The sequence below is a fragment of the Natator depressus genome, chromosome 15 (genome assembly GCF_965152275.1).
Source record: "Natator depressus isolate rNatDep1 chromosome 15, rNatDep2.hap1, whole genome shotgun sequence".
NCBI classification, from domain to species: Eukaryota; Metazoa; Chordata; order Testudines; family Cheloniidae; genus Natator; species Natator depressus.
The window spans coordinates 19828181-19852220 of NC_134248.1; the positions used below are offsets into that span (position 1 = coordinate 19828181).

A 24040-nucleotide genomic window follows, 5' to 3' on the forward strand; every position below is an offset into this window, starting at 1 on the left:
TTGGAGCTACCAACCCTTGTGGTTCTTTGTAGTCAACACAGCTCCACTTGAAGAAAAACTTTGCCATGTGAGTGGCATGTGCCATGTGTGCCATCTAACAAAGCCCTGAGGACCCATTCTCTTCCTCCCTTTCCACCCACAGCTCTATACCTCCTAATTTGAAGGCCATGCATTACAACTACCAGCCTTCTGGCTACTGGCCAGACAGCAGTCCCTCAGTAGGCATTCAAACCCTATTTCTTAATGGATCAGACCATTTCCTATTAGGCCAACCTTAGAATAAACACTATTTTAAAACCTCAAATGATCATCGGTCAAGAGAGAAGCAAGGCTCGACATGGAACAGAATAGCAAGCATCTTTCACACAGAAAGGGAATTTATGGAAATCAGATGGATCTGCATTATGCAGAGAGTCAGGCATGATGTGCCATCAAGACACATTCGCTGGGAAGGGTTTATGTCTAAGACAGAAGTTGTGGGTGATATTTTACTTGATCATCTACTTATTTTTATTTTAAAAGATAATACTCTGCAAGGACCAAAGAAGCCAGAGTAATGGTAAAGGTACAAGGGCTTGCCTGAAATGTAGTAAGCATTAAGCCTTGACTCAGCACCACTTAAAAAAAGAAAAAGCAGCAAAGCATTTTAAACTAGAGGACAGATTTTCTATTCAGCATTCATTTTTATGACATGAGATGCAGCTAGACAAGTCACCACATAAGTGATGCAACACAAAAAGACATGCTGGCCAAATAGAGAATGAGCTATCTCCAATCATGTATCCAGGTACTACTCATTGAGAAGAACTCTTGTCCCACTTCACTGTAAGGACTGGCTGAATTAGAAAATCTCCTTAGAAGCAAGAAAATCAAACAAAGGACAATCTTTCCACCTTCCTTGCTGAACTCTAATAACTCTTATGGCAATTTCAGAGTCAAACATATGGCTTGCTGTATGTGAATAAGATCCCTGTTCCTCATGACTGCTACAAACCAACCTGACAACCAAAATGTTTGGTAGCGCAGCCAAGCTCTCAAGAAATGGACATTTAGTGCCAATAGCCTTGGCAACTATTGTCACATCTGCCACCATTCTGGCTTTCCTGGACAAAATTATCAAGGATGTGGGTGGTAGCATCCAAACTCCAACATTATTAGACCTTTGGCCAACATGCTAGCAACATGTTTCTCTTGTTTTTAGATCCATTTGAAGGCCCTGGTTCTAATCTTTGAAATCCTCATAGCTATTTTGGAGACTACCTCTCCCATTACACATACTCTGAGGTAGCTGAACTCAACGGGATGTTGCAGTTGATGGAATAAAACTTTCAGGAGTTGATTGTTTTCAGAAGAGGGTGTCCAGTTGTGGAATTCCTTATTTAGCGTATGTATAATTCACTTGTGTGGTGCTAATCGGCCTTACATTATGGAAATCAAAATCACCCCCAGCCTGACTGTTTAAATGAATGGGGTTTCACAGTGTACTCTCATACATCCTTCTCTAACGAATGCTCAAAAATATCCTCACATTGTTAGCACACTAGAACCACCACTACTGTAATTAAAACATTTTCAGAAAGCATTGAGTCCTCCATCCCTTTCACAATCAGGTCCCTTTAAAGGTGCCTCTCACTAAACACCTAAAGATTGAGGCATCCAAAACACTAGTTTCTCAACAATCTTGGCTGACATATTTCTTCTAACACACACAGCTCTCTTTAAATATTTCCTTTTAAAAAAAATGGCAGCCCATCACAGATCTGCCTTACCCCTTTTCCAACATCAGCTCTGACTAAATAAAATGAAATAGTGGAGATAAAAAGCCAATGTCCAAAAAGCTTCATTAAAATATTATCTTCAGCATACTTATTGCAGGAAAAATACTTCATCTTCTGCCTGCCAGGACTATGCTATGAAACTATGACTAATATCATTTTTAGTCCAAAGACTTGTCTCCCTCCTCTACACTTAACCCCTTTAATTCAGAGCTTACAGCAACCAATTTTAGAGGTTTATGTAACTCAGCAACTGTAAAACTATATAGTTCAGCCTTGGAAAAAGACGACAATCTTAATTGATCTACTTTTCAATTATTGCTTTTTTGCAGTCACTTTCAACCTAGCTTTTGGACCATTTTAACTCTATTTAAAAATTATTTAAACAATCTCACTGAACTACATAGAAGGCATTATAAATGAACTTGTAATTATATCAATTTCACAAGCCTTCAAAAAAGCATAATTGGCATTTGTTATTAGCAGTTTATAAAGGCAAGATAGCATCTTCCCTAACTTTCAAAATTATTTTTCTTAACAGCATGAAAATTTTTATATTCAGCAAGAGCCCTGGATCTCTGGAGAACATAAGTCTGTTGAATAATCTTTAAAAACTTACTAGAGAACACTGCATGCTAAGGAAATGCAGGTTGCTTCCCTGTAACTGGAGGTTTTTCGAGATGAACCTCCGCATATTGACATTTGTGGGATCAAGACGCCTACGCCACAAGCTTCTGGAACCTTCTGGAAAGTGGTGTACATTGTGCCCACTCACCCTCCTTCCCCTTCCCATCCTGGAGGGGTCTGTTGTATGAATTTAGATGGAGCGTACGTGCCCAGAGAGTAAAAGATGTTAACATGACTGTGTCATTGTCCAACATTAAAACAGTTTTAAACAAGGGTCAGGGTCAAGAAACCTCAACCTACTTAATAACATGGCAAACACACCATTAAATAAAAAGAAAAGGAGTACTTGTGGCACCTTAGAGACTAACCAATTTATTTAGTCTCTAAGGTGCCACACGTACTCCTTTTCTTTTTGCGAATACAGACTAACACGGCTGTTACTCTGAAACACCATTAAATACCTTTTTAACCTTTTACTAAACATACAGAAAAGGAAAAACAATCAAAGCATTTGAAATGTAAAGTATCAAGTAATGTTTTAATTTTAACAACATCCCTTGCTCCCCCTTCCCTGGAGTTTTTAAGAAGGGAAAAATACCCTTTGTCTGACAGTCTCTAACGTGGCATTAAAGATGGCAATAACTGTCCGGGGGGGGGGGCGGGGGAGAGAAGTTAGCTGAGATGGGTTGGAGCTGTCGATATTGCTGTTAAAAGTCCAATCCCATTTCCTAGAAGACAAAACAAGACCAACAAGGGAAAGAAAAGAACAGCAAAGACAGAAAATGAAGCTTCTGTCTCTGGTGTTGACTCTCACTTGCAATCCCACTGCTTGAGAAACAGAGGCATAGCTCAGGATTTTATCACCCACCCTGAAACCTGGCAAACTTGTACCAGCATCAGGCTGCTTAGGGCACTGACATTTTAATGAAAGGGTTTCACAAGTTGTTAAAGTTTGGGAACCACTGGGTTAGACATCAGTAAAAACTCCTAACTGTAAGAGTAGTTAAGCACTGTAACAACTTACCTCTGCCAAAGACATTTGATTGTCATCTCCATTTCAACTTCTGATACACAGATTGACATCCTTTCATCCATTCAGCTACCTCTTTCTGGTCACAGGCTTACAACAGTTTTGCAAAATATGCAGTCTTCTCTAATTACACAGAAGGCAAAAGGAGAGGGAAAGAAAAGAAGAAATAAGCTGGGGAAGGAAAAGGGCACATGGTGGGTGGATGGAGAGGTGGGAGGAGAGGGAGAGACATCTCACATGACAGGCGATGTTTAAGATTCAGCCAGAGCTGGCAGTATTAGCTGGGTCCTTCTCTCTGGCCTGGTCTGGTCAGGACATCTTTCAGAATTAAGACAAAGATCCAGGGTCTCAGGAGATGATGGGGGTGGCAGCCAAGATCGTGACGCTTGCTCCCATGGCCAATATTTCTCTCCAAAGTCTTTCTTTAAAAAAACTCCAAAAAGTGGTGATGGGTGAAATAGCCCATCCCCTCATTATTTTGTCCACCAATTTGGCCTAATATCTGAAATGCCAATTTTGGTTTATTAGTCCTCAACTCCTTTGGTTTATCAGGCATGGTTTTAAACACAGTCCTTGAGTTATATCAGTAGGCCTTTTTCTTTGGACTAATTCAGTCCCCCTTTCCCATCAATGTTTGTTATAGGTTATTGTGACATCTTGTGAACTTTCACTTACTTTTTACTGTTGAGCTCACAATTATGGTAAATGTGTAGCATCAATTATTACAACACTTCCAAGGATATAAAAGCGGAAGTGGCCCCTACGACCCCTCAGTTCCTTCCACTAACTGAGGAATTCCTAACCTGAGACTCTGAAGTGGGGAAGGTGGACAGGGAGTGTAAACATGCAGAGGTTCATCTCAAAGAACTCTGTTTACAGATATATTTTAATGTTTTCTTTTGAATGGCCTTTGCATATTTCTACTTGTGGGAGTTTAATTGTGGGAATTTAATTAGTACAACTCCCAAAGAGAGAGACTGAGAAGTTCTAGGTAAATAAGGACAGAACTCTGAAAAGAAGCATTGGCTCTGGATGCCAGGTCATGACTGAACGAAGGCAACTAAAAGTCTCATTCTCCCCAAATCAAATTTTAACAAGGAAGAATTTTTGCTAAAACCACATAGTTATCGTAACAGTACCACAATAATGCAATGAAGATTGCACGAGGGGATGCCACAGAACCTGAACGAGGACTGACATTTCCAGACAGCTGACCTGTTGGGTCATAGTTGTAAAACATATAGTGCATTTTACATAGATAACCTTTAGACCATGACTGACTGACTCCTCTTGCATTAGCTCCATTGCTCCAAGAGCTTGGGGAAACTTATAGATATGCTTCAGACTCATATATATATTCAAGCAAAAATTCAAAAATGCTAGTGAGGCTCAGGGACATTCAGACAGGCTACTGGCCTGAAAGAGATGAAAATCAAGGCATCTTAGACAGTTGGGAGGTAGATACAGACAAGACCACCTGTTCTGTAAAAATGTAACTTAAAAGGAAATAGTCATTAGGCTTGTATCTCAGTAAATCTCTAAGCTATCAAGAATGGCATCTTCCTAGAGATATAGTACAGAGAACAACCTGACCAATGTTTAATAGAAACCTATGAGCTTGATGTGGATAAAAATTACAATCCCTTAGGTTCATGCTAGAAGGGAACACCCCTAGAGCGTGACAAATGCACCTATTCTGTAGTATTGGCAGTACATCTCAAGCATTACACTCTTGAATTTAGTCTATTTTTTTAAAACTCTCAGAGAAAAGTAACTACCCCCAAACACTTTAGTTACACAGAGCAATCCTGTCATTCATAAGGTGCAGAAAGGATGTCAATCTGTGTATCAGAAGTTGGAACAGAGATGACAATCAAATGTCTTTGGCAGAGGTAAATTGTTACAGTGCCTAACTACTCTTACAGTTAGGAGTTTTTACTAATGTCTAACCCAGTGGTTCCCAAACTTTAACAACTTGTGAACCCCTTTCATTAAAATGTCAAGTTTTCCGAACCCCCTCCTAAAAATGAATATTTCCAGGGATTTTCTCCTTTACCTGAGTATAAATTATAAAAGCAGTGATCTTGGAAATATAAAATTTGTTTTTAATGACATGCTTATTACACACTTTATTATTATTATGTATCATTACAGTATTTTTATTACATTAATAAAACGGCAACACCCTTCTAAGATCTCACTTTTGTAGCATGTATCACTTTGAATAAGCCTGTTATACGACAAGGCTCCTATGTTTCATCAAGGAGTATCAGATGTGAAACAGCATGAAGGTTTTTAAGAAGCCAACTCAGAGTTCCTCCTGCACAAGCATTCAGGCCTTGAGCAGTCCAGGCAAACAACGCAGGTTACAACCAAGCTTAAACTTGTTCTTCATAATAATTTTAAAAACAAATACTAGTTACCTATTTAATTTTAAAAACAGAAAAAAATATCCACCTCCCTTTCTATTTCGTATAAGGAGTCTTGAAGTTTAAATCTCCTCAGTGTGCTAGATATGCTTGCTTCGATCTGCTTAGCTCTTGGAAGTCCAGGGGATCCAGGCTGCAGACCCCATGCTACCTGGGGTCCCTAGAGACAGCTCTGTTCACCATTAGGGAATTTTTTCCCCGAGAACCCCGTAACATTTTGTGAACCCCAGTTTGGGAACCACTGGTCTAACCTAAATCTCCCTTAAATTGCAGCAAAAGAGATTTAGGATCTAATGAGGGATCCAAGGAAATCCGTGGTAAGGTAAGGATGGGCACCCCTCTTTGTTTGTACCACTCGTACAGGGATGCTACCCAAGTCCCTACCCAAACCTAAACATTGCATACTACATGGTGGACTGAGACCTGGACCTGAAAAGTTTGGAGCTAGTTATAATTAGAGACAGGTAGCCCACAGTGTCAATAAAATTAGCTCCTATGAGAGGAGTCACCTGGATCTGTCAGTGTATTTTTGATGTTGGATATCAGAATGGTTCTCAGTCCCACATATACAGTTCTAAATCTAAATAGGACCGTCAGCACTCTCTTCTCTGAAGAACCTTAGCAATGTGCCTTTAATTCCCTGAAGAAACAGCAACCCTTGAATTCAAAAGCAAAAAAGAGGCTCTGAAGTCAACAGGCAGGACTTTCTGAAGCAGACTGATTCTATGACACAGTAACCTGTTTTTCCTATGGAGGCTGCATAGCAGAGAAATCTTTGGGTCCATGAGATCTCAGAACTGATAGAACTGTGGTGAGTATATGACCCTCAAATCCTAAGGGAGCCTCTGATCCAAGCACCAGTTCTCAGCAGCTGTATTCTCGTAAACCTGGTCCAGGGAAGCTGAATTTCTACTAGACTTACCCATCATGGATTGGCTGGAAACCCAAGAGAACCGGAACATGTCCAACCCAGAACTAAGGGAACTGACAATTTCAGAACCAAGTAAACTGGTATCCAAGACTTCAGACAGTATGGGGCATGGTACTTCAGTCTGCATCAGAGGGGTGTAAATTTTAATCCATACCAATTAGCCTGCTTGAACCCTGCAGGCGTGCACTAAAAGTTCCCTAGGAGCATTAATGTAGTACTGTTCGAAACTGGACTTACAAGAGTCTAAGAAGGGATCCAGACCTTTCTTTTTGCCTAGAAGGAAGGGCCAGACAGATGGGGCACCAGAAGGGGAAAATCCCTCTCCCAGACAAGCAGGGCATCTGACAATGGCCACAGAGGAAGCACAACATTAAAACTCTGCACTGTAACAGAATCTAGCATTCCAGGTCTGATCAGAAGCTTTTAACGTACTTTCCCTTATCAGTGTCGTGAGGACTGCCACAGAGGATCTGCTTCCTAATGCTACTATGTTGGGCATAGAACCAGAAAGGCAAACAATTCTGCAAAGATTCTGGCGTTGGAACTTGCAGTAGCGGACCACACCAACCTGGGTAGATTCGGGGGGGTCTCAGTGATAAAGAATCACTAGACAAATTGCTCACAGAGATATCAGATCCTCACGATGTCTGGATCCTGGGCAAACGGATTCATTCTTGGCAGTCCTTCAAGTTTGGCTGTTGAATCTGAACTCAAGCGATGACCCTGGATTCATGTTCACCTGCCAGATCCAAATGCAGGATTGCTCTTGGCTCTGAATGCAGATCCATACTCAGCATTTTTGTTGTTGTTTTTCCTCTGGATCCATATCTGGGTTTTGCATCCCTGGATCTATCCTCCGTTGCAGGATCCACTCTCTGCAGATCTAACTCCTTTGGAGCACAGATCTAACAGCCAAAGAATCACTTTCAGTGTATAGCTAGGTCTCTAAAAGTCCACATGGATAAACTCAGGGACCTGACAAAGCTTGTGCCAGAGGGGAATATTTTTTTAAATATTTTTTAATTTAGCCAGATTGACTAAGTGGAAACAAAATTTTCTCTAAAAAGCCAGAAAGATTAAAAAAAAAAACCAACAAAGAAAGCAACAAGGACACTGTTTGTGTGTAATCCGAGCTCACTGCACCTTTGGTTGTTAGAAGGAACTGAGGAGTGGTCACTCCTCTTTTTACTACCGGGGAACCCTCCAGGATGGGAGGTAGAGAGAGGGGCGAGTGGCCCCACTGGCCCAGGTTCCAGGTGCTCACAAGGCAGGAACAGTTATTCCTTAAGAGGGAAAATGCAGAGGCTCATCTTGAAGAAGGAAGGGGGCTGTTACTGAAAACAACAGATATTTCCAATGTGCTCTGCACACTGGAGTTTAATAAAGGATAAAAAAAATTCTGTAGTCCGTGTGAAAAACCAACTGTGGTGTAACATGCTGAGCAATGTATGTGTTTAGATCATTTCATGCACAAAAGAAGCTGAAAGGTGTTTTTCAGTTCAACTTAGCAACAGCGTTGCCTGAGGAACTGCTTAAAAAGACAGTAAAGAAAAAAAACCACTCAAACAATTAAGCACCCACCAACAAGTGTGTAGCTAATAAAAGGTGTTTCTCTCCTCTTTTATTGTGTAATACTTTATCACAGAAACATGATATTTACATATATACATACTGCTGATCATAAAATCTTACCGAAGAATTAGTCAAAAAAATCAATTTACAAAAACCAAAAGCTGTCAAGAGAGATTCTGGGTGCAAAAAGTCATTGAAGTTCCTAGGGGACAGTTCTGTACAGATAAGGTTTTCAGTTCTTCAGGTTTTGATAACTTTAGACAAAAGAGATCTGAACCAAAATGAGCTAAATTTGTCGGCTGTACATTTGAGATGAGGCAGTTTTTTAAAGTGTTCCTCTTCACACCGTTTTCTTGATGGTCAATTCAACAAGTCTCAGGAGGCACTAGTTTGTATGTTTTTGGAAGCCGCAAGCATCGCTCTCACTTTGGCCATAAGATCCTGTAGGGAGTAGAGAGGAAAAATCGTCAGAAGTTTCCTTAGTTTTTAATCAAGAGTTTGAAATGGAGAACTCTCTGCACTAAAGTCAGCAGTCCTATTGGTAAGTTTCCCAGAGGGTGACTACACTCAGTCAGGACTTAAAAGCACTGGCCTCTTGATTTCACAAAACCACATACTATAATTTTAAACTAATATATATCTCAAAAGCAAACTTTTTAAATAGCTAAGAATTAAATCTCACTGTAAAAAATCTCAATAGGAAAGAGAAATGAAACAATAAATGATAGGGTAGAACATGTGTGAGGTGAGTAGGTGGAAAGAATGGAACTGAGGCAGTGGCTATACACAACACAACACAAGATGAAGGGCATACATTGCAGTATGAACTTTCATTTTCATGATACGCTGATTCCAATGGTACCAAGCCCCCCTCACCCCCACCCCAAAAAAGAGAATTTGGAGAAGACTCTTGCTGCAGCAATTAAAATTCACCTTTAGAACACTAGTATACAGTATTTTAAACAAGTACTTCCACAAAGTCAGAATGAAATATAAGAGCTCCTGTCCAGAGTCACAGCACTTAATTCTGTCCTGCCAATATCCAGTAGAGGCAGTTCATCACAAAAGAAATGTAATTTTATGTAAGTTGAGCCTGATGGCTTCTGTGAAGCTTCATGACTACAAAATATTTTAAAAAAGCTTCTGAATACCAAATGCAAAATTACTAAAAATGTGTTTACTTCGAAAGAGTAATACCCATCTTCCATAATGCATGTCAAAAGATGACTTGCTATACATAGGCTAAAAGATAATATCTAGCACTTATAGACTGCTTGCAAACACTTTACAAAGTATGTCAATATCATTATCCTCACTTTATAGATGGGGAAACTGAGGCCAGGAAGGGCCATCACTTGCTCAAAGTTACCCAGCAGGTAACACAGCTTTTCCGAGTTCCAATAAAGTGCTCTATCCACTGGCAAAATTAATTTACTTGTGTTTCAGAAATCTGTGAGACCTGAATGTAAGTCTGATTTGGAGAAACAGCACAGAAATTCCACTAACAAAAGCACACTCCTCCTCTTTTTGCAAACAGTAACTGTTTTAACTACTATTGAAATGTTGGAGCTGTCCTTCAGACATATTTTAACATTTACTGCAGCTGAGAAGCCGACATGAAAGGTTGTAGATAATACCTTTTCTCTTGTTACGTTTGTGTTTTGAGCAAAAGCTCAAATACAAACTGCTTGTCACAGAAACAATTTAGCCTATCTAGGAGCTATTTGTAACAATAAAAACCTGTCTCAATTATGCTTTTCTAACTGATACTTAATTCACTCCAAGGACCCTAGCACCTCTTATAGCTAACTAATAATTCTAGTGCATTTACTTGGCAGATTACTAAGAGTTATGTACTAAGAAAACTGTCTCTATTTTCCCCCTCTGGTTGCTATATTTCTGATTCCTTTTCTTGGTTTTTCTTTCTCCAGCAAAAAGTAAAAAAGCATTTTGGAAGTGTGTTCCTTTGACAGAGCAATGGATAAAGTACTAGCCACTTGTGTATAAAGGAATTACATTTAAGAACAGTTTTCATTTTCCGGAAGAATCATCAATTTCTACAAAATGGGAAAAACAAATAGCGTGCGTGCGTGCGCACGCACACACAAAAGTCATCAAGGGCCAAATTTCTCCATAGCAATTGTGCTTCTGAAAAATGACAAAAACTGTAATTAAGGCATTATAACAGTCTTCCTCAAAACTGACATATACAAAGAAAGTTAAATACTTTCAGTTAGAAACTAAGCTACTGAATCAAATTAAAATTTTATGTGGATTATCTTTTTTAAAAGAAATGGAATATAGTTTGAATATCAACTCAATATTTTCTTAATATTAATTGTGTTAAAGGAAATGAATGTACTAAATAGCTTTAAAACATCATTTTGATTAGCATAAGAAACAAGCCTTTGATGAAACCATTCATGATGTTAAAGTCATGAAGTGATCCACAGCAAAATAACGTACATCTATATTATGCCTAAATGGCAAATAAGTCTTACTAAATCTGTTTAAAAAAAAAAAAGTGGTTCTTGTGGCACTATTATATTTAAGGGACTTCCTGTTACAAATAGCCTATTTTTAGATTTATAATTCAGCACCAGAAGAAAAACTTTAGAAAGTATTATTTTTGTCTATTTTCAGCCAAAATTTTAATAGGATGAGTAGCATCCACAGATACAGTAGTAAAAAAAAACAACCACCACCCTAATCTATAAAAATTAGAGATGCAGAGAGATAAGCATGCCCCTGCAGACATGAAGGCCCCATTACCTACTAGGACTTCTTGTTTTACATACCCCTCTATATACACCTCTCTCACACACACACGGAGAATGAAGTCTGTTAACACAAAACAAAACCCCACAGCAAACCATGGGGTAAATGGGGCGAGGGAAGCATGGTCAGCCGAAAACTCCTCCCCAGAGTTCAGAATGAAATGTTTCCTATTTCCAAGCACCACACTCACATCTCTTACACCTCTACATTCCATCTATATTTCTTGTGAAATGCAGTACAGAATGTACTTCAATTGGAAGTCCATTTCAACTCTTTTTAACTCTCCCATTATGCCTACGCATTGCAATGATGATTTTCCAAAAACTGGGTGATCCTATTACTGTTGAAATTCACTCGTCTGGATAGTACAGTATGATTCTAGGTCAGTGTCCCAGCCTTCACTCAAATTTTCTAGCTGTAGCTGGCAGATATTTTTATGCAGAACAATATTGCCAATGACTGAACAGTTTCTAGAAATAGTCTTTTCTACTTTTATTTTATCACCCCTATGCCTGGGTTACGCCTTCCCCACCAATGACAACTGTTTAAGCAAAAGTAAAGAATGTTTAATATAACAGAAGCAGTTCTGCTCTGAAAAAGGTCTCAGTAAAAATGACATCCATGTTTATTAGGTCTCAGTGACATAAATATTAAATATTGACAGTTTACAAGAAAAATGATTTTGCCCCCACACGAGCTTTGCAAACTTAACCTGGTGTCAAGATAGGTTCTTCAATAAAAGATGCTGCATGGCAAATTAGACTCTCAGTAATTTTTGCCACTTATGACTGAATTTGCACAGGTCTCATTCAAAGCATAATTCAGCCTGTTGTACTTTTATTACTGGTTATGGTGTAATATAAGGCCAGGTAAAGTTTGCAAGCATAGCAGTTGGAAAAACTCCTTTATTGTACAATGAACTATTTTGATATTAAAACAAAGAGCATGGACTCTCACCATACTTAAAGTTCTACATCACACAATTATACAAAATACCTAAAGGAGCATGCTACAATGATGGTAATACACTTCATTAAACAATAAAGAACGTCTTAATTTATACCTGAGTTATTTTACTTTGCACTGAAGACACGATTGCTGAAGAGATCTGGCCATCTTTTTCCTGAGAAACGCCCCTAAAAATTAAAACTTAAGAATTAGAAATGTATGTATTTTCTAGCTATATCTCAGGCAACAATTCTGTCTTGTATGTGCATAAGCCTCCCTCATATTGCTCAATAGTTTTCATGTTTCACTGGACTATAATCAATACAGGTCACTGTCACAGAGGTCATCTCTCACATACCTGTGGCCAATGCTATAGAGCTGGGGTTCTCAAACTGGGGGTCGGGACCCCTCAGGAGGTCGCGAGGTAATTACATTGGGGAGATGGGGGGCAGGTTTTGCAAGCTGTCAGCCTCTACCCAAAACCCTGCTTTGCCTTCAGCATTTATAATGGTGTTAAATATATAAAAAAGTGTTTTTAATTGGGGGCGGGGGGGGGTCCACACTCAAAGGCTTGCTGTGTGAAAGGGGTCACCAGCACAGAAGTTTGAGAACTACTGCTATAGAGAGCTCTGAGTATCAGTGCAGGAACTGTGAACAGACTCTACTCAATGGGTAATTCAGTTACGAATCCTCAACAACAATTACAATCAAAAGGAAAAACAAAGAAATCCATCCCAACAAAGTGTTATGATTTTTAGTAACTTTAACCACCTTTTAACTGTATGATTTAGATTATGGCGGTCTCAGTAGCATCACTTTGGTTCAAGTTGCACTGAGATGTCTATATGGAAAAGGAGCGCTATTCCTGTTGTCTCTCCTTTAAATGACTATTTCATCTTTCACATTTTACACTCACTCTTCCCTGGGCAATTGAGTTCTCTAGTATTTCCTCCCACCTGAAATATTTTTTTTAGAAAATTCACCCTTTTTGAAATTTGGCCCCGAGAGTCTCATAGGGTTCCCCACAGTCTCAGGTCCCCAGCACAGTTCTAATTCCCGCCCCTCCCCCCAACCACACTGACTCACAGCCCTAACTTCTTGGAGCTCTGCATAACCTGTATTACAACTCTCCATGCACAAATCCAATCAAAAGGTACATTCATGGTCAAAAGCTGTCAGTATCACCATATGCCCTTGTGAAAGTGTGTTACCTGGAGCGTTCTTGGCTGGATTCCCTACTCTCCACAGGAGACACACTAGTTGAATGTACAGAGTTCTTCTGTGTGGACTGTTTGCCTGGTGACATGGATGGTGAATGAGACCTAGCTTTGGACTTGGTACATGATCTAGACCGTCGTTTCTTCTTCTTTTCATGGGGGCTTCTGAAAAAGGAAGCATTTTATTAGAGGAGATTTAAAATTATATGTTGTTAACCAGTTTAAGCAGAAATCATAGTAGAAATTTCTAACAGATTTTCTAGCCCTCCTGGATGAGGTGCTCCTTGTGCATTGAGTACGCACTGTAACCATCATACCATGGGTAATTATAGTCCTATGATAGTAGGAAGGAAAAACTCACAGGAGTCCTCATACTTAACCTATACGTTATGATTCCCAGACTTCAACCCAGTACCTGAGCATTAAGAGTACTGGCGCCTCAGCCCTTACTTGACCTTCACAGAAACACAGGAATTAACATACCAATCAGGAATCAGATGTTTCAGAGGAAGGTGCAAGAAAATCCTGTAATGGACAATTATAAAATAACCTGGCTGTAGGGAAAGTTTGATTCTAACTCCCTAATGACCTGAAGCATGAGTGTTCACAGTCTTTATTTTTTAATCCATTCTAGAAGAACTATGGACAGTCTCATCTAAAAGTCAAACTGATACCTTATATTTTCCTTCTAAGCTAACAAATCTGCTTCTGTGACCAAACCTACTGCATGACAAACTTCAGTCCGAAACAAAATTACAACTGAGCTACTGTATCTCTCCAGTAGTCCTACCCAAAGCAATATGCTTGGGATTGCTTTGAGTAGACAATATGACCGTTCGCGATAACTGACAATCACTACTATAAAAACAGGAACAAAGTAGACTTATGGATACATAAAATTATTTCTATTGTTGACAAAACAAGGGGACTATATAAATATTCTAAAACTATATCCAGCACTGAACTCTAGTGTTGAGTTCTACAGGTAAAACTGGAGATTGAGTAATCTAGATCTTTATAGCTGGCTGTGAATTTACAGACTAACATCTCAGTTGTGTAATTAAGATTACTGAATCAACCTCCATGCAACAATTCATTGTATTCCTGTCCCCCTACTCTCCTACTTTACATTCTCTCTATTTTTAAAAGCTTAACAAAAAACAAACTATTAATGTCCACTAAAGAATCCACAAAGTTCTGCTATAACTTTTACAGTCTACCATTGGAAGTAGATTATGAGTTGCTTGATGCTTCTACTGTGCCTTAACATTTCAAGCCACATTCTAAATGTCACAGTTATTAACTCACTCCAATTTCCATGGAATTTTTCGCCCCTGAATAGCCCAATTAATGTACTTTTTTGTGTATTTACTAGCCTAAAAGAGTATCTTTAATCAGAAAGTTATAATAATGTATGGAATGAAGTTCTTGAAAACTTATGGTTTCCTAAAAAAGCCTAGCACATCTCTGGAAGATGAGAAAAGAAAAAAGTGTCTTACATTTCTGTGCTTAGTATTTTTCAGGATGAATGGTGGTAAAGTTGTAAAAGTACAGTCTTTAAAGCACTATATATACCCCACATCATTCTCTACATCTTATTCTTTTGGGTAGGATTTCCAGTGAGTTAACATTAGTAACCAAAAGGAATTGTTCAGAGCAATCAGTGGAATAATTATTATGTTTTAGACGATTACTTTCGGACTGCACATAGTATTTAATGCATTCTATAAAATGAAGAATTGATAACATTAAACACTAACTTGCTTAGGGAATAAAACTTCAATTTTGTTGTATCAATATAATATGAAAAATGACAAACAAGTACTGTACACAGCTTAAGACTTAATCCAGGCAGATACTTCACCTTTGAAATATCAGTTAACATTCAGAAGTAAAAAACCCCCCAATCTTATAATTACAAAACTCTTACACTTTTACTTGCATTTTAAAACAGAAAACAATATTCATGACAAAAACAAATACATTAATTACTTATACTTACCAAGTGATACTGAACATCAGACAAGTTCACAGACCTATTTAAGCTCCCCATTACCATAAGGAGCAAAGCCATAGGAATCAGCTATCCCTTGACTAGTAAACTCTGTATTTTAATTGCTGTGTTTCTTAAGCAGCAAACTATGATTTTGTGCTGTGAAAATATTTCATAGAGCATGAGTATTTATTAAGTTTTGAATAGTGCTTTTCTAAAAGTAAAAATGTTTCACTGTAAGCTTTTTTATTTTATAAGTTTTTATTCTAACAACATGTAACGACACACTGGTAGTAAAATATCAAACAATATTATACTAATCACATCTCAATTTTCCATGGCTTATTTTTCAACAGCACATACCATAAACAGGATGTACTTATAAACAGTGTCCCAAATCTCTCTCTCTCTCTGGAGTGGACGTACCATACACATTCTTAAACTAAGGCCATTTCTTGTTGTCACTTTTTGATTTGAACATACTCTACTTTTTTCACCAAGCTCATTGTAGGTTGATTATTACATGCAATTGAGAAATACAGAAAGAGGACCTACACTGGAAAAGGCAATCAGATGTACTCTAGAAATATGTCCTACTATACTTAATGAACAAGAGGTCGCTAATTCATTGAAGTTGACACAAGGAAAGCTGGCTTCCGGGTCCTTGCAGGTAGTATGTTTTCCATTCATAAAAATCCTACAGGCCAGCTTCACTCATGATTTTTGCCTAGAAATCCTTCGCTGAACCCTAGTAATATGACTAGCAAGCTCTCAGAACTGGCTGCATGTTTGTTTCTGTCTAATACTGTTTCCCCAGTTGTTTGAATTTTTGGCATTTACTGCCAGTTTTTATTATGCATTGTTCAGTGAACTATACCCACAAGACCTTAGTTTCAGCTTTGTGCTGGAGATCTGCTATATGGTTTCTAGCCATATTAAGAGTATAATGTATTTAAAATAATTTTAAAGGATAAAAACAGATTTCCTTCTTGAATCATGGAGCTCTTCAAACCAAGCAGCCACAATTCAGCACCCCTAGTAGTGTAGCAACTGTAAGAATCCTCTATTCATTTAAACTACTGAATGGTCAGCCACTCATACCACTAAATACTGAACTTAAGTGTATGCACACCTAGTGCATGACTTGGGGGAAAGGATTCATTTTACCTGACATTCTGGTTTTTCAGGGAAAGGGAGAAGGTTAGACTTATGAATGTTGAGTCTTCTGATCTACTTGACCCAATCCACCAGAAGTCTGCAACAGGGTCTTTTGTTACTATGAGGCAATAAATATGGAAAACGAATTCACCAGATGAAGTAAACTGGTGAGGTTTCCTTTAAACTAGGGGTTCTCAACCTGTGTCTTTTTGAGCCCCCCCCGCTCCAACATGCTATAAAAACTCCAGGGTCCAGAGGAGAGGGGGTGTTGAGGGGGCCTCAGGGCTTTAGCCCTGTGGGGTGCCAGAGCTCTGGCCAGGCCCCATAGGCGTAGTTTGACTTTTATTTTGCTGGGGCAGGGCCCGGTGGGGCTTGGGCCAGCTCTGCATAGCAGAGCCACGAGAGAGAGCGCCACCTCCACCCTGACTCACCTCAGCAGGCCACGCAGGCTGAGTTGGGTTAGGGTGCAATCAAAAATTATAACTCAAAGGGAAGGGTGTGGTCAGCTCAAAAAGTATGAAAACTGCTCAGGTGCAGGCAAGGTGCAGCTAGGAACTGTATGCACACAGGGGGGTAGCTCAGGGTGTAGAAAGCAGGGGTGGGGGTGGGAAGGGAATCTAGGGGCTGTGTGCCAGCAGGGGCACTCTGTGGTTCCTGCTCCCAGGGGCTCTGCTGGTCTCCCAGGTCCCCCCACCCAGGTGGCTCCTACTGGTTGCATGAGCAGTCAAAGGGGGCTGGGGGCTGAGGAGCAGGTGGGGCTTTGCGCACCAGCAGCAGGAGACGGGGGTGTGCTGCAGCTGCCCGCCCAATGGTACCAGCGAAAGCAGCAGCTGCCCTGCATTGCCTGGCTCCAAATTCCTGCTTCCAAGTTGGCCAGGAGGCAGGGGAGAGGAGGAGGTGGGGTGTGTGTCTGTGCCCCTGGACTGCTCCACTTTGGTTAAGGAACTGCAACTTAACTCATGGGCTCAGGGCTTCTCCTCATGGATCCATAGAGGCCCGTGGACCCCTGGTTGAGAACCGCTGCTTTGAACTGTGCGATCACCCCCTCTATTAATAAGTTGCAGGAGTATGCAACTTGGATTCTACCAGGTTTTTAATTTTTGCTATCAGTACGAGAGTAAAAGGACGTATTATTCCTCAACTTGGATGCACTGCTGCTCTGCAATGGGATACATGATAGGAGGGAGGCAGGGAGGCATAGCTCAGTGGTTTGAGCATTGGCCTGCTAAACCCAGAGTTGTGAGTTCAATCCTTGAGGGGGCCATTTAGGGACCTGAGGCAAAAACTGGGGATTGGTCCTGCTTTGAGCAGGGGGTTGGACTAGATGACCTCCTGAGGTCCCTTCCACCCTGATATTCTATGATTCTATAGGGATTATTCTCATTTTTTAAAAAATAACACAAGTGGAGACCAAGTACTTTTTTTTAACTAAACATGGACAACAATGAAAACAACTTGCTCCTTTCCCACCCCACAACAGAGAGGCAACCTAAATTTGGGACTGAATAGGATTCAGAGACAGGCATATGAAATTGTGACATGCACACTTCAGATGCAGTTACCCCAAAGAGTGCATCTAATTTAGCTTTGTGAGTGCATATGCATGTGTGTGCTCCCAAGCTGATGACTGCACATATTGCACAAATATCTGCACATCTAAACTGAGAGTGCATGCCCATCAACCCTTAACAACTTTGCAAACGTGTACTATTCTACAGAGCTCACTGACCTGAAATGATGCTTTACTTATGTAATCTCATCACAGACTAAAACAGACAAAAAGCTTTTCATTTCAGAAAGACCGTATCTGTGTTGAGCATGTAAAGGCAACGGAGAAAGTGATTCATGGCTTATGACAGAACACAGCAGTAATTAATTTTATTAAATTTTTACAGTGTTTTGGGCTGCTAAAATAAGTGATCATTTTTTCAGTATGCCTAGACTTATATCGATTTAATGACTATAGTGCACGTCATCAAAATATATTTACGCTTAGTAAATATGCAGTTTAGCACAAAAATGAAGGTCTAGAAGAAATCAAATTTTATAACAGGTGTTTTAAATGTAATGTTTACCTCACAACGCTTACAGAATATGCCTGTTTAAAAATTTAGGACAATGGTAGATATGTAATTAATTTGTAGAAAGATCTTGAAAAATACTTTTATTAATAAATATTCACAATAAGAGCAGCACATGACTAGAGAAGTGAATGTGTGTACAAAAAGTGAAACAGTAAAAAAAAAAACCACTCAGGTAAACCATGTTTTTTGGTTTTGGGAATTTTTTGGTCTAATATCCCTAAAGTAACACAAACTGCAGTTTCTCCTCTTCAGAGCACAGACTGCACAAAGCATCTCTGACAAAAGTAGGTAAGGGAGCATTTATTTTTCTCATCATAGAAACAAAACTTCCACATGTCCAGTACATAAGCGGCTGCAGTGTAAATGGTAGAAAGAAACCAGAACTCCTACAGGAAAAAACACTGACCATTTTACAGGTTGAGTTCCACTTGTACATTCAAAATATATTTTACTCTAAAATGTAATGTGTGCTAAAGTGTGCTGCCCCCCCTCCCTTCCTCCATTTGTTAGCTTTAGATCCAATCATGACTATGCAATTTTCACTCAACTAAAAAGCCAATATGGCAGGGCATTTCGGCACACTCTGTTTGTGCTACTACAGCCAGAGAATCTTACCCATGGGGGAAGGAATGTAGCCAGACACTGGGAATTCCAAGTACAAATCTGAACGGTTTCCAATATTTGCAGGAAGGAAAGCACAACAAAGATGTTTCAGACTGGGAAAGGGTTAGAATACTCCAACTACAGTGCATCAAGCAGCAAGCATGAACTGTAAAATAACCTGTCACTGTACTAGATACATCCAAAGCATGTACATGCTCATCACTTTATGATGTAGACCTGTACACACATTCTATACAGGAGGGACCAGTGTTTCTACTGCAAACTGTTTTTTCACAGGTTGGCTTGTTACTCATTATATAATGCATGGCTGAACCAAAGCCTCAGCTCACAAAAGAAACAAGCTTTACATAAACAGTACACACAAAGCAACACACAATATTTAAAACTCCAAATAGGGCATTTGTCATGACTGGTGCACATACCTGGAACGTGTGCGTTTCCTACTCATTCCAGGACTGTTACTAATGCGATAAGCCGTTGGAACAGCCCTTTCCTCTCTTCGCCTTTCAGGTGAGTGGACCCTTCTCCGAGGAGATCTCGATCGTGACCTGACCGGGAGGGAAAAAAAGTTTTATTTTTTGTTCTTGTTATTGCCGTAATTTGTTGTATTATTTTTATTTCAGTGGAATACGTTGTCATCAAACCCAACTATGGTGCCATTCAAATGCTTATTTGATTTCATATCAACATGGGATATTCCTAGTCTCTAAGGCTTGCCAGGGTCACGAGGGTTTCTCACCATCAAAATATTTTATTTATATTTAAGAGAATGAATTACTTGCTCTTCACTCTCAACAGGGGAAGAGGTGCCACGTGAACCACTCTCAACTCATATTAGCATTGGGATGTCAGTGCAGTTAGTCAGTTACCTCTCATGGGAGACAGTTTGCTAACTGTTATGCTTAAGTCCATTTTGGTTTAAAGCCCAGAATCTTAAAGTTAGACTTGACTTTGCCTTTCCAAATTAGCAGCATGCTCTAGTGTTGCTGCATCATGCAGGTAAATTGAAAACAGTGAAGAGACTGAGTTAAAAAGATCATTTTGTTTTGAAATTTGTAAGTTTCCTCTGAATATTGACAAGTCAAAGAAATTCTGTTCCTTATGCTGCAGGAAAATCCTGATTACTCAATACTTTCAACCTATGCAACTGACTAACTCCTGACCAAGACTGTTTAGCATTAGCACTTCAACTTGAAATGTCTGCCCTACAGAGAGAAACAGAGCGCGCCCAGTTAAGATCAGAGATCAATGTAAGAGCGCACGCTTATCTCAAAGATTTAAGGCTAAATGTTTGTAAAAGTAAAACCTGAGCATTTCCCAATAGAGAATACATACAATAAGAAAAAAGCAAAAATCTTTCCTTTACTTAGCTCTGTTCCCAATAAGATATGTAGATATAATCATTTTGCTTAGGGATTTTGAATTTTTACTCCACTCTCCTTTATACAAGACACTTTACCCTATGTACCTCAAGCATTCATTTTCTTCAGAAAACCTAATTTTGCAATGACTAAGAGACAAGCCATTTGTAAATCATAGATCCTATTACAGTCAAACAGACCTACTGAAAGGAAAATCACAACAGCAGTTAAGTACTGTATTGCTATTTAACTGCTTTTTCACTTAGAAATCTGACCTTTACCAGGCCTTTCAGAAGGATTAAAGGAAAAAACAGATTATAAAGTTTGAGGTCAGTCAGACACCTTGACGTTTTACCAGGATTTCCCTCTAAAGAGCTCCAGCAGTCAAATCTTTTCGTTGTCGAAGCTGCCTGATAATTTTCTCGCTCTGTTGCTGCTGCCATTGATGAGTTGCTCAGACTCGGCTCCATGCTCAGTGTCCCTGTGGATGCTGTGAGTCTGTGATATGGAGGCACACACTTCACATTGAGAATAAATGTGCTAGTTTTGGTATTAACTAGAATCCTGAAAAGACTTAATCCCTTAACCAAAGCTGAACCTTAGTGAAAGCATGCTTATATGGACCAGCCTACAAAAGTCCAAACAATCAGAAAAATGCATTAGCTTAAAATATTTATGAATTGGGTATGATTGTTTTGGTTCTGTAACATTTTTCCAATCACTTCAACCTGAAGAGATTTAGCCACTAGCCTTCAAATGATTAAAAAATGGCTTAACTTTCTCATTGGAATATATGGAATTATTATTTAAACTAGACTTCATGAGACATTCATAAGGCATTGTACTCTCTTAAATAAAGTAAGTTAATACCAGTCATATTGTTTAATACGCTCTCTTAGAAGTTCATTATTCTATAAAGTTGTCAGGTCACATTACATCTGAAGAAAGTGGAAGTATTTGAATAGATATTGCTTCCAAGATGAATAGATGGATTCTGGAGCAACAGGAAACACGCATTTTACAAATTAGGTGAGGGATTGCTATTTTGAGGTAAATTTTAGTTCAATTTTTGAAACCGGGCCAATGAAAAACATAGCACACATTTACCTATTCCATCCAGCTTGGTTTACAAACTAACCCTTTAATGATGCATCCTGCTCCTAATTACTACCCATGGTTCATTAAGTGGATAAATGGAGTAGGTGGCTTAGCAGTAAGCTATTACTAAAGTACACCAGGAAAGTGATTATCAAATGGAAGTTTAGAGCTTCCAGCTCTACTCACAAGTTCAAAATGCAGACTTACATTTTATCTGCAAAATCATTAAATCATTCACTATGTAATGAGTTGCTTTGCAGCCCCTTTTCTCCTCCCTTCTTCCCACTCATGCCCCATGCATTATCCTAGATTTTGTGCTATGATGATCTATTTCATACAAAATAGGAAGATTAAGACTCTCATTAATATGGTCATTATTTACATTTACTGGTCATCAACTGTGAAATTTGAAACTTCTCAGCCAGAACATCATGCGCAAAACTTCAGTGATTGACATTCTATGCTACTAAAACAGAGCACCACTATCAGATACAATTTACGTCAAATTTGTTATGGTGCTTTGAAGTTTATTAGAAAAAAAGGGCATTGATGGAGTGTTGACTACAGATGAACAAGAGGGTCCCAAAACTTACTTGTTTTCCAAAACAGTTCTAACAAATTCACCCACATCTGTTTGCATTAGACTTTAATAATTTGTGAATTTGAGGAAATATCTTTATGGAGCTAAAATGTCCACAGGAAGCAGGGCTGCACCACACTATGGGGCTATTGTGCATGCTTTATTGCTTTCTAAAACTCTAGATGCATCTTCTTGGTCTGCGATCAAATCCTTGGTATATCAAGAGCTTTAGGAACTAGTTTCAGGATACACATTTGGGAACAGTAATGGAAGGAATACATATTTATGTAGAAGAGTCATTTTTAACATGACAAGGACTGCAATAAAATTGGGTTCCTCACATATCTACAGTTTTTTACCTTGTCTAGGAGAATTGCTTTGATCACATGTTTAAGCAATACCTAGTTAAATATCTTACATCAGCCTGAATCAGTGATGTTATTTGAACAGGAAGTGAATTCTGCAACTTCAACTGTAAGGTACAAGATTAAATTAAGTAAACTATTTAAAAATTAAGCTGTATTAACATCAATGGTGCATCATGTATATTTACTAAGCTGTGACTCTAGTATGTTAACAGTGTAAGAACAAAAAAATATATTGCACTCTTAGTCTCATTTATACCAAATAGCAAATTGCACTGGCAAATTGCTACTCTTCTAAAAATAAATACCACACAAGGATTTTTTTAAAGTTATGTAAAAGCCTCTAAAATCACTTGCTTGTGAGGCAAATTTGGCCTATCACTCATACAAGAAAAAAGGCAAAACAAAAATTAAATATGCTCTGAAATGTTAAACAAACATATATTTTTAGCTTCACTTCCCTCAGCTCATCCCCTATTAACTTGCCCCAACAAATTAACTACAATTCTTATGCTGTACCAAATTATCCCTTGAGGATGTTATGCCCCAATGTATTTTTACAACTACATAAGCAATAGCAACCCAGGAGCCTGTAATTCAAATATCAAGGTACATGGAAAGTCAAATCAACACCTATACACACATTCTTTAACATTTGAAAAGATCTAAACCAAAACAAATAGTTTTCCAAATGAAGTGAAATGTGTGCCAATAGGTCATTATTTGTTTACACATTTCACAACACAGAGTTCATTACTGTCCAATTAAAACATATCCTAATCAGAAATTTTGGAAAAAGTACAGCTTCTCTTTTGGCTGTCACAATTAATTTAAACTACTAATTTAAACAGCTTCAGACCCAAGACACAAATCTCTCCTGTGTAGATACATCAAGTTTAATGTGCTGGTCTGTCAAAAAGCTATGAAATTTTGGTAATTCTGAAAAGATATCCGTATTCTGGAGTGCTTTGTTGAACAGGCTCATAAGTCAAACTTAAAAAAAAAGTTAAACAGGAAGTCTCTCTCTCCGTAATTACTATCATTCTAATCTGCTCCAAGTGCAAAGTAATCACTGACAACTGCTGTTAAAATCTGAAGGTTAGGAACTGCTGCCTGAACAGCACAAAATGAGATTACAAAAGCATAACACATCTGTTTAAAATAGTTTTAAGGTTGACACGGACAAATAAAGCAACTGAGGGTATGGCTACACTATGGACCTTACAGCAGCACATCTGTGCCGCTGCAGCTGTGCCACTGTAAGGTCTCCTGTGTGGCGGATCTATGCTGGAGGGAGAGAGTTCTCCCACCAGCATAATTAAACCACCCCCAACGAGCGACGGTAGGTAAGTTGGCGGGAGAGCATCTCCCACTGACATAGCACTGTCCACATCAGCACTTTTGTCAGTGAAACTTGTGTCGGTCAGGGTGTGTTTTTTTCACACCTCTGACCAATAAAAGTTTTGCTGA

The 24040-nt window shown here is 38.9% G+C and overlaps 1 protein-coding gene across 9 annotated transcripts in view; it reads right to left on the reverse strand.

Annotated features, from left to right (window-relative positions):
• SFSWAP (splicing factor SWAP) overlaps positions 1-24040 on the reverse strand; it is a 253473-nt gene that overhangs the window by 148713 nt on the left and 80720 nt on the right. For 3 of the 9 annotated variants that reach the window (XM_074972591.1, XM_074972599.1, XM_074972600.1), the window contains exons 16-20: positions 20870-21025; positions 19589-19714; positions 13302-13472; positions 12206-12278; positions 8385-8805 (exon numbers count right to left, since the gene is read on the reverse strand). In XM_074972591.1, coding sequence (XP_074828692.1) covers positions 8740-8805; positions 12206-12278; positions 13302-13472; positions 19589-19714; positions 20870-21025 — 592 coding nt within the window. In that variant the 3' untranslated portion in view covers positions 8385-8739. Of the gene's footprint in view, positions 1-8384; positions 8806-12205; positions 12279-13301; positions 13473-19588; positions 19715-20869; positions 21026-24040 lie in introns of those variants that run through there. The other 6 variants (XM_074972594.1, XM_074972593.1, XM_074972596.1 and 3 more) reach the window with 4 other exon arrangements.